Here is a 14,730-nt window from a genome sequence, read left to right as displayed (position 1 = left end):
TTAGGTTACCTATTTATTGTACTATGTAAGAAACAATGTATTTCGACCTCAAATGAACTTCATGAACACTCCCTAAACCTTTCAAGAAAAAGAATTTGTGAGCAGCATAAAGAAATTGCCTGTTTATGAGTACTCATTTGAAATAAAATAACAATTAAATTCATATAAACCATTTCTTAACAGTTATTTTCTTTGCCATTTTCCAGCATCAAGTATTTTAGACAACTCCTCTCTTTTGATACACATCTTCTGTATGCCATTTTTATTCCCAAATTTTATTGCCGTCCTCTTTTCTGCCTCATATATTTTAGTTTCTATTCCACAAGTGATTTGTGTCTCTTGAAATGAAACTGCCAACCAGGGTAATCAGTACTGCTTAAAGTTATTAAGTGATAGCAACAATTTGAATTTTGAGACAACTTTTCAGCTACTTGATTTTATTTTGACTGTTACTGATTCTGACAACACTAGCATCTTTGTTTTAAAATTTGTTTCCAATTCTTGAAAGAGATTGCACCAGCTCAATTTTCAAGACAGCTTTTTTGATACTATTATCTCATAACCATTCAGTCTTAACATGCCTAGTAATGAAGAATGTACACCTGGCTTGATTATGCTTACAAATTGTTACTCTTTATATGGGATATACCTGAGTGATGGAAAGATAGCTAACTAGCACAAAGTGTGGAGTACATTCAGTTGCTGGAAAAAAAACCGTATTACTTCCTCGAGGTGTGATACATTTTCTATTTCTGGGTCTCTCTAAATAATAAAAAAAAACACGTTTGAGCATAAAGTAGAACGACTCAGTGTTACTAAATATCAAATAGAGGAATAAATGGGTCTATTCAGGCATCACAACTGTAAATGGTGCTAAGTGATAGTCACATACACCAAACCATAACGCTGGCTGACTTTCAGTAAGAAAGCCCTATGGGTTTGTACATCTACACTCTCACTCAACAGCCCTTACAGCAAGCAACTTAATCAGTGAAGGGAGACATTATACACTGGCTTCTTTAAAAAAACAAAAACAACAAAAAAATACCCACCCCCACACATACGTCTATACATGTGAGGTTGAAAGAAAAAGTATCTAAAATACTTGTCTACTTACTTGTACCTATAATCATGTCACAAAAACTTGAGGGATCTGATACAAAATGTGACACAAAGAGAAAACATAAGTTAAAAACAAACAAAAATAAGATGAGAAATTACAGACCAAAAATAAAACAAAGATAAACAATATAAAATAACAGTGGCAAAATTACTCAAAATGTGGGCATCAAAATTTTTTTGGTAGTTATTTCCAAGATAACCACTTAGTAGAGAATACTTTATAATCATTATAAGTTATAGCATCTAAAATTAAATTGAGATCATAGAATATTTATAAAATTTCTTCAGTAAGTGGATGAGTTCTTTACTAAGACTTAATTAAATTTTCTTTCTACTATTGTCAAAATACTAAAACTTTAACGTAGAGGGGAAAGTTGCCGGGGAATGAATGCCTCTCAGCTATGAGGGTACATTGCACTTGATTGTCAAAGGGCTCAACTAAGAAACTAAAACTGAAATAGTATTAATTTGGATATTCATAATTAACATCCTCTGGAATAATGAAGGAATCAAATTGTACTACCTATGTCATCAGTATATTTAAATGTATGAAATATTTGCATAATTGATTCCAACATAAATTTATGCACTTAGTAAAGCTTCTTGTTAAAAAAACAGTCTTATTGTGGTATAACTGACATTCAATAAATTTAATGTGTATAATTTATTACGTTTTGACATATGTACATACCTATCAAAGTATTGACATAATCAAGAAAATGAACATTTCATCATTCTGAGAAGTTTTCTTCACGCTCAACTCTTGCCTGTCCCCAGGGAACCAATGAGGCACTTTTTATCACTATAGATCAGTTTATATTTTCTAAAATTTAATACAAATGCTATAATACAGTATGTACTCTTGTTTTGTCTGAATTATTTCCCAGCAAAATTATTTTGAGTTTCATCCATGTTGTAATGTGAATCAGTATTTCATTCCTTTTTATTGCTGAATAGTCTTCCATTTTATGGATATATCACAGTTTACTCATTTACCTGTTGAGAATATCTGAATTATTTCCAGTTTTGTGTTATCACAAATATGGCTGCTTCGAATATTCATGTAGAAGTCTTTTATTACACATATGTTTTCATTTTTCTTGGGAAAATACCAAGGGTAAAATGGCTGGATTATATAGTAGCTGTGTATTTCACTTTTAAAGAAAACTGCCAAAATGTTTTCCAGAGTATACAATTTTACTTTCTATTAGCAATATATGACAGTTACAGTTCCTTCATAATCCTGCCAACACTTGGTATGGTCAGTCTTTTATATGTTAGCCATTCTATCAGGTGTGTAGTGGTATTTCATTGTGGTTTTAATTTACATTTCCCTAATGACTAATAATGTAAAGCATCTTTTCATGAGCTCATTTGACATCCATCTATGATCCTTGGTAAAGCTTTTGTTCAATACTCTGTTCATTTTTATTGAGTTGTTTGTTTTCTTTTTATTGCATTTTGAGTGCTCTTTATATATTGTGAATAAAAATCCTTCATCATATACTTGGCTTGCAAATAATGTACTCTAATCTGAGGTTTTTTATTCTCTTAAAAGTGTCTTTGAAGAGTAGAATTTTTAAATTAAGTCTTATATATCAATTTTTCTTTTATAGATTATGATTTTGCATGATATCTAAGAAATTTTTGCACAGATCAAGGTCACAAACTTTTGTATCCTATGTTTCATCTAGGAGTTTTATAGATTCAGCCTTTACATTTAGGTTAGGACCATATTTTCGTATAGTACAGGATGTGAATTGGAGGTTTGTTTTGTTTTGTTTTTTTACATGTATCTTTGTTAAAAATTACTTGTCCATATATGTTTTGAGTCTTGATTATTATAGCTTTAAAGTAAGACTTGAAATCAAGTAGTATTTTCTTTTTCCTTTCTTTGTTTTTTTGAGACAGAGTCTTGCTCTATCATGCAGGCTGGAGTGCAGGGGCATGATTTCGGCTTACTGCAACCTCTGCCTCCTGGGATCAAGAGATTCTCTTGTCTCAGCTTCCCGAGTGGCTGGGATTGCAGGAGCCTGCCACCACACCTGGCTAATTTTTATATTTTTAGTAGAGTTGGGATTTCACCATGTTGGCCAGGCTGGTCTTGAACTCCTGACCTCAAGTGATCCACTTGCCTCTCCCTCCCAAAGTACTGGGATTACAGGCGTGAGCCACCTTACTCAGTCAAAATCAACTAGTATTTCCAAAGTGGTTTTGTCTATACTAGGCCTTTTGTATTTGTATGTATGAATTTTAGAATCAGCTTGACCATTACTACAAAAGTGCCTGCAAGTATTTTGATCGGGATTGCACTGAATGTCAACATAAATCTGGTGATAAATGTCATTGTAATAATACTGAGCCCTCTGACCCATGAATGAGGCATATCTGTCCAGTTATTTAGGCCTCTTTACTTTCATTTAGCACTGTTTTGTTGTTTTCAATGTAGAGGTCATGCACATTTTTTTGCAGATTGATCCCTCAGTATCTGGTGTTTTCGAATGCAATTGTAAATGGCCTTTTATTTTAAATTTTCAATTCCTTATTGTTCTTTGTTAGTATGTGATAGGAGATAATTCTTCATAGGTCTTGTGCTTTTCAGTTTGTCTTGAGAGCACAAGCACTGACTGCCTTTGTTCTAGAATCCATTTCCAAAACTGGGATTATGGATACAGTGTCTCCCTTCACCGCAAAGGAAAGGTCTGTTTACTGTCCAGTATGATAAAGAAACTATCTCCCTTCAGTGAAAAATTTAGGCAGGCTTATTGCTAATTATAGAAAATTTAGGTACTTTAATTCATTATTCCTTTCTTGCAATGAGACTAATTTCATGTAAGGTGTCACCTCCTTTTAGTATCACACTTTTAAAGTGTGGGGTTTAGGGAAAAAGTACAGATGACTATACTACGGCTACTGCTTTTGATTTCCATCCTTTTCTCTGACTCAGGAATCTCATGTCTTCTGTCAACATCCATGAGCATAAGGCAGGCTAATAGGCTTTTATTAGCTTACAAATAAGATAAAATCTCAGACCCTTCCAGTTATTGAAAATATATAGAAATACAATTAAATGTTTACTAATGTTCTTAGATCTTGTAACTTTGAGAGACACACATCAATTCTGGAAGCTTTTTGGTTGACTGCAATCCTATCTCTTTCTACACAGACAACTACGTCCATGGATACAGTTTTACTTCTGTTTTACATCAATCAGATTGTCTATAAATACAGCTTTATTTCTTTCTTTCCAATCTAAAATATTTTTTATTTATTTCACCAGATAAAACTTGTTACAATGTTGAACAGACCTGATATAAACATCCTTGTCTTGTTCCTGATTTTTGGGGGTATGCAAGATACTGTGAATTTTACCTTGTTCGGTCAGTATCTCTGTATCCCTATAAATATTCTTGAGCTTTGTTTTAGGACTTTTATTTGGAAACCATTCGATTGCTTCAGGTCTTACTTTGAAGATTTGTTAAGTGGAATTCAAGCAGGGATATTTCTAGGATAATTATTCCCCACTACTGAGGTAAGGCCCTTTTCAATACTCTATCCAAAGCCTATGAACAGGTGGTTGGGGGGCAGCAGGTACTATGGCCCTCCGTGAGTGTCAGGCACTTCTCCTTTTGTTCCAACTGATTGGTTCCTTTTCTAGATTTGAGTAGTTTCCTTATAGACATGAGCTGACCAATACTCTTTCCAATACGTATGGGGATCCATCTGCTAATCTCTGGGCCATCTTGTGTAGCTCTCTCCTCTACATTACTTTCTCCTGTGCACTGAAGCTACCTTGTTCTCCCTGAACTCTCAGCTCTGTATCTTCAACTGAGAAAGTCTTCTGAGCTCTTCCTGGGTTCCCCTACGTTGTGCCGCAGCCTGTAAATTATTCAGATGGGAAGCTATGGTAATTTCAGGGCTCATCTCCCTTTATTTCCTGACTCTCAGGATTCAATGTCCCCTGTTTCTTGATACCCAGTGTCTTTGAAAATCATATTTTAACATAATTTGTCAATTTTTTCTTTGTTTTCAGGAGGAAAGATAAATCTGATCCCCATTATTACTTCTTGGCTGGAAGCAGAATCTACCATTATAGTACACTATTATGTAATATATTACATTATATTCTGATCTACCATACTTTAACATACCAAAAAGCAGTAAGATTATGTTCAGAATATAGAATTGGACACATATATAAAGGACAAGTTTTATGTTTTCATAATTTATATACTGACAACTCCCACTTCATATGATGTACATGTGCACATATAATTTTGCCCAAGTTCAAAAAATATCTAAATTACACCAAAATATAAATTTTTAATTGTATCTAATGGCTTTTCATTCTTCTTAAGATTTATAAAAGTTTGAATAAATAGGACATGTTATGTTTATATCACGAACACAATAGTTATACTTTATAACTAAACATTCATTTATACATATAGTTGAATCCACATCTTCAAATACTTATGTAAAATGAAAACAAGGTTAATACCTTTAGGTATAATTAATACCTAAGTACCTTTAGGAAATACATAGTTAAATACATTTATATCCAAACATGGACTTTAGTTAAATAGGGGAATAAAAGACAAAGCTACTCAAATATATAATAATTGTCTAGCACAGATTAGAAGAAGAAAAAAAAACATAAAAGATGATTTCTGTAGAGAGAGAAGAAGAAAACAAAGATAAATAATGTAAGGCAAAGAGGCTAAATAAAAGAGTAAATTAAAGAAGAATAATATCTAAATCACTAGTAATGTAAATCACAGTCTAGTATGGCTGGTATAGGTTGAGACCAGCTTGCACATGGCTATAAGTACAGGTTGGGGCTTGAATCTTATTCTTGGTTCATTCGATCAATCTTTATTGAGTGTTTACTACATTCCAGGTATTGTTTAAGACAACAAACTATGACCATAGCCTGCTTCTGTGTGGCCCATGATCTAAGAATAGTTTTTACATTTTTAAAGTTAGAACACAACACACACAAAAAACAAAGAAAGGTATATAATAAAGAAAGGTATATAATAGAGACCACATGGGCTGCAAAGCCTAAAATATTCACTATTTTGTCATTACAGAAAAAGTCTGTCAAAGCCCGGTTTAAGATTTTGGGGATAAAACAGTGTAAAAGAAAAAAAAAGAAGACCTCGCCTTTATGGGATTGATATTCTAGTGGGAAGGATACAGATAAACACTTAAAATATATGGTTTGTCAGATGGTATGTGCACAAGTTATGCAGGGAAGGGGATCAACTGTTAGTAAAGGGGCAGAGATTGCCTCACGGCCCATAGAGCAAAATGGGGTGACCACGTGGGATGAGGAATGATGTGGTTTTCTGGTCTTTTGAGGGTGATAGGGCTATAAAGAGAGAGTCAAGGAGAAATATTTTGATTGTGATTGTTGTGGTGAGGGTAGTGGAGGGGGTCACTTCACTTCAGAAGCCCAGGGTGCTAGGACTCTCACTCCTCTCCTGCCAGTCATGAGGTAGAGTCTAGGGAAGAGTGTGGTCTCACTGGGAACACCCAGAACTTCTGACTCTTTCTCAATAATCAATGCTTTATTGAGTGGGAGAGCTACAGGTCATAGCTGGGTTTTGAGAGGGTTTATTTGAGGGTAAGAGTAAACTGGAGGAAAGAGTCGCCACAGTGAGGGTCCTCAAAGTGACAAAATTTATTAGAGTAGGCATTTCCTGAGGTTGACAATGTACCAGAAGAGACCACTGACAAGCACAACATTCTGGTGGTTAGAAAAGTCTGGGACAAAAGATGAAATTATTGCTGTTGTAAGCACCATACCATAAGAAACACCATACTGAGTCAAATCAGTATTGAGTGATATTGCTTTTATTGAAATGTTTATTGAGCACCTACTATGCACCCAACACCTTTAGGAACTGAAAATAAAATGATATGCAGGAAAATATAAACAAGTTCCATCTCTCATGAAATTTCCATTTGAATGCTGTGGGTAATTTCAATTCTTTTACAAATGCTTTGTGCAAGTTAGAAGGCACTACTTACATAGGGTGGGCAGGGAGGGCACTGGAGGACATACCTTTTATGCTGGCTGTTGAAAGATGAAAAGGAGCTAGCCATGCCACAAGAGAGTGAGAAGTAGCAAAGCGAATAAAAGTGAGAAGGCCCCGAGGCAATAAAGAGCTGTCAGAACACGAATTTATGACTGTGGCAGTTTCGCCTCAGGCATTCTTCTCAGAGAGCACTACTGGTCCTGTGAGGAGACAGGGCCTCCTGGGACAGTCCCCAAGTGGAAGGCTAGTCGGAACTTAACCTGCCCTTCTTTTTGTTGCTACTACTCATGGGACCCAGGAAGGGTGTAGGAGAGGGGAATTTCCCTCCAATATCATGTCGCTAAGATTCACAGCCTTTAGGTGGTATCCTTGCTTTGTCCGCTGTGGTGCGGTGCACCGCCACTTTTTTATATGCTTATTATAGACAGCAGGAGGGCAAGAAAATTAATAGCAATCTTACTAGCAGCAGCAGCAATAGCTGGCATTAATTGAGGGCTTATACACGCCAGGCACTTTACATGTAGTAATTAATTTAGTCCTCAAAATCATTTTGAGATGGGGAATAATACAAACTCCATTTTTCAGATTAGGAAACTGAGGCAAAGAGAATTGAGTAGCTTGTTCAGCTGATACAGCTAGTAAGTGTTCAAGGTTGGCAACACGGCCATAAAATTATCATGTTCTTACAGCTAATGTACGAAACTGTCTCTTTTCTTGAGGAGCAATCTGTAAAGATAAAGTCCAGGTATATACTTTCATTTTATATAGGTAGTTTGAGCCTCACTTTAAATATTACAAGTGTTTCCCAAATCCCATGTTTTCACTACCCTCACAAATTGCTGTTGTAAGCACCATAGCATTATTTTAGTTTGATTCTGGGAATAATTGCTTTTTGAGGGATTAAGATCCCCCTTTTCCGGCCGGGCGCGGTGGCTCACGCCTGTAATCCCAGCACTTTGGGAGGCCGAGGCGGGCGAATCACGAGGTCAGGAGATCGAGACCATCCTGGCTAACAAGGTGAAACCCCGTCTCTACAAAAAATACAAAAAATTAGCCGGGTGAGGTAGCGGGCGCCTGTAGTCCCAGCTACGCGGGAGGAGGCTGAGGCAGGAGAATGGCGTGAACCCCGGGGGGCGGAGCCTGCAGTGAGCCGAGATCGCGCCACTGCACTCCAGCCTGGGTGAAAGAGCGAGACTCCTTCTCGAAAAAAAAAAAAAAAAAGATCCCCCTTTTCCTTTCCTCAATCTCTATTCCTGTATAAGCTTACTTTCAGGTCTTTAGGCTCTTGGGTAATATGTTCAACCATAAACTTTTACACTCTAGTTCTCCTCAGCTTCAGCTCAAATACATTCTCTTCACAATTCCCTCAGTCCTCCAACTCAATCTGCCTCTTGTCCCTGTGTTTTCCTTCACAGATATAAGATTTGTGGTTTTGAATATTAACTAGTTTTGAGAATAAAATAATAGGCAGTTGCCTAAGTTCACTTCATTAGGTAATCTTACTTTTGCATGCCAGGCAGTTGGTAGGACTTGTGAGATTAAAATTTGGCACTCAGATAAATAACAGACAATAAATTTCATGATACTGATAATTGGATAATTCTAAGAACTCCTTGACTTTATTTCTTAGTTTACTAGAATCTGTTTACATAAATGATTAAATCAAGTAAAATTTCAGAGATTATGTATGAAAATAGGAGTGTAATAGATTTTATTGCCTAAAACCAGCGAGCAACTCCAAATACTCCAAACAAACAAACAAACAAACAAACAAACAAACAAACCTTTAGTCAGTGCAGAAATGGCTATATATGTATTAATCTTTTTTTGGTACTTTTAAGTCAAATCTAAAAGTTCTAAGAGAAAGAATATCTCTTAAATCTGACATGAGAATACCGTATGAGAACAAATAAAATAAAAAATGAAAATTATCTTTATTTCATTTATATTTCTAGTTAACATAGTTTATTTCATTAAATCCTTTAGCTATCTAATCTCATTTCATCACTCTTGTGTGTACCACAGGGCCCTATACAAAATGATTAAAATACAACATAGCCAGATATGGAAAACATCCTTACCTTTAAAGAACACAAAATTCCCGTCGCTATTTTCATAAACTGCATCGATACTAGGAGGCAAGCCCCGCCAGAAGTAAGTAATTTGCATTGGGTATCCATCCATCACCCTGTTGTTTCTCACTCGCCAAAACCACTGGTCCTGCAAACCAAGCAAAGGCATCTCTCAACAAACATGTAGGCCTCCCTGGCATTTCACGGCGCAATGGCTGGACGCTTTTGAAATCAAGCTGGTTTCCTTATTATTGTCTTACACTAAATCAGTCAGAGAAAGAGCTAAACAACTTGACCACAATGATCACAAAAATTTTTGTAGTAAACTCCTTAATGTCTAAGCCATACAGTGTGATTTAAAACATAATGTCAACATACTGAATCTTGTCATTTTACATTTTCTTCAGGGCTTTCTAGATGGAGGTAGTACAGACAAGTCCCTGCTAGATTTGTGGATATGTCAGCTTCTTGAATGTGAGAGCAGTGCTAGGGCCATGCATGCTTCCTAACATTTTTAGATATATGCAAGATCTCCACACCTACCATGTTGAGAATGAAATAGAGAGTCCATACCTGTCTGTATGCCCCTGTTATGCCTATTGTCTCATATAGTTATAAAGTAGAGCCCTCTTTCATCATTAAATGTATTTTTGGCTGATAACTTTATGCAAGAAAAATAGGCAAAATTATTTTGAAAAAAATAAATCATCACAGAGGATTCTAGTCTGGGTTAATTGCCTTTCCTATCTGCTCTAGTAATACCCTGTACTTCATCCAATCATAGCACAAGTCATTTTATATGAAAAGTGTCTATTCATTCTTACCTCTAGTGAAGAACACATGACTTGACCCATAGCAGGTTTCTATAAAGTTGTTTAATTAATAACTGGCCTACACACAATATGTTTCACCATAATACTTACTAAGGGCAAAAAAATCCAAAACAAAAACCCTTCAAACCCAAAAAAAGATACATCTGATGACACTAAGTAGTTTTCCATTGAAAATTTGAAAATAAATGAAAGACTACTCAGTTTTTTAACATTTAAAAACTAGCTGTATTTTAAAAATTGATTTTAATACAATTAAAATTTCACTTTATTTTAAATTTCTGTACATATAAGCAATATTTCACTTGGAAGTTATGTATATCCATTATTTAGACAAGTATGTATCACAAAAATACTTCCATTTTAATTATTTGCTTTCTTTCTTGCTCTTTTCATACAACTTACATATTATGTAAGTGATTTATTTTAGGACCGTCTCATGCTTTTGGCTAACAATATGTTAGCCTGACCAAACTTTCTAGGATTTATCAATTACTCATATATTCATACACACACACACACACACACAGACACACACACACACAGAGACACACACACACACACACACACACACACACACAAAATCTACTGAGGATTCTTGGACTTCAGTTAATATGATAACAATGAACTTTCTTTCACCCAAGAGAGTCCGAATATGAACTGTCTTAAGAGCCTTTAATAGTTGAACTTTGTTCTAGTTATCATGCACTGTCTTCTCTACCAACTTCTGTTATTTTTTTAAAAAGGAAGAAATAGCTTAATTAATGACTCTAAGCTCATATGCAATTCTTGTTCTGTCGCCTAACAACTGTGTCACCTTGGTCAATATACTAGTCACTGAGTTAGTACAAACTAATATCTAATTTATAGCATGATTACTGTATAAGATACAAAGAACTTTCTGAGAACCTGGCACAGACTAGTACCAACATTTTTGGTTGTTATTATTGTTAAAATTATATTGAAACGAGTTTTCTACTTTCCCTCTTCATATTCCTGTTTACAGTTTTTGTCTCTTGTTCATTGTTTCCTCTTTGGATGTCAGCTATACGTGTCAGTTCCAGCCACGTATCTCATTCCAACCAATTTATAAAAAATGTTTTTCTCTTTTTCTTGATAATTTTCATGGTGCTAGGTGGCCTGGATTAATAATGTTTTGATCCATATGCAGTAGATTTTCAAATACAATTTCATATAAAGATTGATTCAGATAAATATACAGGGGCATGAAAATCAGGAGTTCACTGCAAATAAAATATGTGAGTGACATTCTAATCACTTAAAAGAAAAAACATAATTTTTGTCTAGATATAACAATGGCTTCTAACTGGGTGTTAAAACCTTGCCAATCTCCAAATAAAGTGTTCTTAAGTTATCGTAATGTATATGCCAAAATAATTAGTAGAAATGAATAAACAAATGGATTCTGATAAAGAAATAACTGACCATGACTATATATGAAACAGAAAGCTCTCCAAGCTGAAGAATGGGAGGAAATCTGGTGAAAAAACCTGGATTACATTCCAGTTTTTCCTACAAAAGCCCTTCCCATTGCTATAATCTCACCACATATGGAGCCGAGCCAGTGGCTTCACGGGACAGACACATGTTGCAGTCTGCAGATAGGAGTACAACCCCAACTTGCTCCTAATAAGGGGAGAAATGAAAGTTCTGTCTCGAGATAAGCATAGTCAATTTGCAAAAATTCAGAAGGTCATGTGAAACTGCAGATGAATTCCACTGGTTTTTGTTGACAGCAGCCTTGGCAGAGTCATATAAATTATAGATATTCAGGTTGTGCCTCTATTCAACTTATCCTCAGTTTAGCAGAGAGCAGTGGTGCAAATAATTTAGAAAGCATCTGTCACAGTGGATGTAAACTCATGTCATGGTTACTATAGATTGCCATTTCAGAAATAAGATTTGTGAACAATTCATAGAGAAAGGATACTTAAAACGGTATTTAGGTCTCTGTGCAAATTTTCCTTATAAGTGAGACATTCCCTGACCATGCTATCTAGAACTGAAGTTCCTCACTGCACTCACACAGGTCTGCTGGATCTCCTCACCTCCCTTTCCTGTTGTATTTTCCTTCACTGCATTTATAGTCGTTTTATACAATACTTGTTTTACTAATTTATTGTTCATTCTCTCTCCACTAAATATATAAGCTCTCTGATGGCAAGAATGTTGGTCTTTTGTTTAGATATAGTCCCCTATTTCCAGAAAAGGACCTTACACATAATAGGTGCACAATAAATTTCTTTAAAGAAAACAAAATGTGAAGAGAAAAGAGCAAAGTAAAAGTAATGATCCTTTTAGAAGACAATGTTTTAAAATTACATCTCAGTTTTTTTTCCCTGTTGTAGTTAAGATGTTTTCTCACTTAAAAATTATAAAAGCTATGAAGGGGTCATACAAACATACAAATTCTATTTGAAAAGGTAGATGTTTAGTACATATTCTGCTTTCTAGGAAAGTATGATATTTAAAGGTCTTTGAACCATAAAGAAAAAAATACATTTGGTTCCACCCTTCTAAACAACATAAGTTTGGTTTTTGTTTTAGATGGGGAGGGAAAGAAAGACGAATAACCCTTATGGATCTCTAAATCTGCTATTTGTATGTTGCCTCAAGCTTCTGACCTTCCTTCCTTCCTCCTTCCCTCTCTCACTCCCTCTTTGTTTTCTTCTCTCTCCCTCTTCCTGTCTCTTTCTCCTCTCCCTATCCTTCTCCCTCTCTCTTTCTTTGGTTTGGCCCTTATAGAAGGAGGTGGAAGGGGAAATAATAACCATAACTAGCCTGTCTGCAAAGTCAACTTGTGGAAAAAACAGTACTTAAACATTACCAAACTGGAATTCCTACTTAAACACCAAAATTTCACTTAAGATACAAGCACTTATGGTCTTACATGTAGATTTATTTTCCATGTAGCATAGAACCCAGACAGATCATTTAGTTCACAGAGATAAGTTCACATAGTGTACACCATGGAGCAGTAACATACGGGGAAATTCTGTTTATTATTCTTTTATATCCTTTAAAATTCTGGCTTGTGACAGGCATATTTGTTTGCTGAGAACTATATGGAAAAGGCCTACTGTCTGAATATGAAATTATGATGTTAATGATCTACTATCAGTAGAAATTGCTGTTTTCGGGATCCTTTTAAAAAACTAATCAGCTGAGTCAGGAGAATTGCTTGAACTTAGGAGGCAGAGGCTGCAGTGGGCTGAGACTGTGTCACTGCACTCTGCCAGCCTGGGCGATACAGCGAGACTCCGTCTCAAAACAAAACAAAAAACAAAAAAAAACTAATCAGTAGAACTGATCTACTTTTACTTCTTTCTGATACACAGATTCATTTATTCACACTAACAACTTTCCATAAATCTACAAATGTGTCACATGTTCACACTGAACATTTCTAGCAACGACCAGTTGCTTTTTGGGCCCTCCTCTGCCAAGCCACCTTGGTCCTGCTCTACCTAGTCTTCCTCCTTTCTGAAACAGCATCTCAAATCTCTTTATTTCTCACCATCACCACTGTCACCATCCGAGTCCAAGCTGCCACTGTATTTCACTGAGATGACTGCAATGCCAATGCAAAGCCTCTGCTTTGCCTCCTACTGCATCTAGAATGAAACTCAAACTTGGACTCCTGCCTCCAGCTCCTACGCAGCTCCCAGCAGTCTCTCTTGTGCTCATATTGCTTCAGTTATATCAGCTTCCTTTCAGCTGCTTGACAGAGGAAAGCTCTTTTCTTCCTTAAGACACCTTGCAGGCAGTTTGCCCTACAGTAGGCCCTCCGTTTCTGTAGTTTCGCTTTCCACAGTTTCAGTTACCTGTGGTCAACCCTAGTCCAAAAATAGATAAGTCCAGTATAATAAGGTATTTTGAGAGAGAGACCATATACACAAAACTTTTATTACAGTATATTGTTGTAATTGTGCTATTTCATTATTGTTAATCTCATGCTGTGCCTAATTTATAAATTAAACTTTATCATAGGTGTGTGTATGTATAGGTAAGAACGTAGTGTATGGTCTGGTACTATCTGCAGTTTGAGGCATCCACTGGCGGTCTTGGAACATATCCTCCATGGGTAAGAGGGGACAACTGTACTTTCAATGTTCTTCCTTTTCCATCAGTTTGAATCACAAATCATCCATTAATTCTCAGCTGAAATGTTATTCCGTAAAGAGGGCTTGGCTGCCCTCTGACTGAAATTACGTAACACTATGCTATGATCTGAATGTTTGTGTCCCCTCAAATTCTTATGTTGAAATCCTAAGCCCCCAGGTATTAGGAGGTGGAGCCTTGGGAATGATTATGTCTGGAAGGCAGAACCCAAATAAATGAGGTTATTGCCCTTATAAAAGAGGCCCTAGAGAGCTGCACTGCTCCCTCCACTGTCTGAGAACACAGCTAGCAGGTGCCATTTATGAAAAGTGGGTCCACACCTGACATGGAATCAGCTGGTGCCTTGATCTTAGACTACCCAGTCTCCAGAAATGTGAAGAGTAATTTTCTGCCATTTGTAAAGTGCCTAGTTTACGGTGTTCTGTTATAGCACATCCTGACGAACTCAGATATTCTTGTACTATCTCATGGTGCTCTGCACTTTGACTTCACAGCACTTACACATATGTTACTGCATCA

The 14,730-nt window shown here is 36.0% G+C and overlaps 1 protein-coding gene across 1 annotated transcript in view; it reads right to left on the bottom strand.

The window, feature by feature from the left end:
• Positions 1–14,730, bottom strand: part of MMP16 (matrix metallopeptidase 16) — a 285,399-nt gene that overhangs the window by 33,618 nt on the left and 237,051 nt on the right. Inside the window, exon 7 of the mRNA XM_030794891.1 lies at positions 9,248–9,386. Within this exon, the coding sequence (XP_030650751.1) occupies positions 9,248–9,386 (139 nt within the window). The remainder of the gene's footprint in view (positions 1–9,247; positions 9,387–14,730) is intronic.

Source organism: Nomascus leucogenys, chromosome 16, assembly GCF_006542625.1.
Source record: "Nomascus leucogenys isolate Asia chromosome 16, Asia_NLE_v1, whole genome shotgun sequence".
NCBI classification, from domain to species: Eukaryota; Metazoa; Chordata; class Mammalia; order Primates; family Hylobatidae; genus Nomascus; species Nomascus leucogenys.
This window is presented reverse-complemented; position numbering and strand designations above follow the sequence as displayed.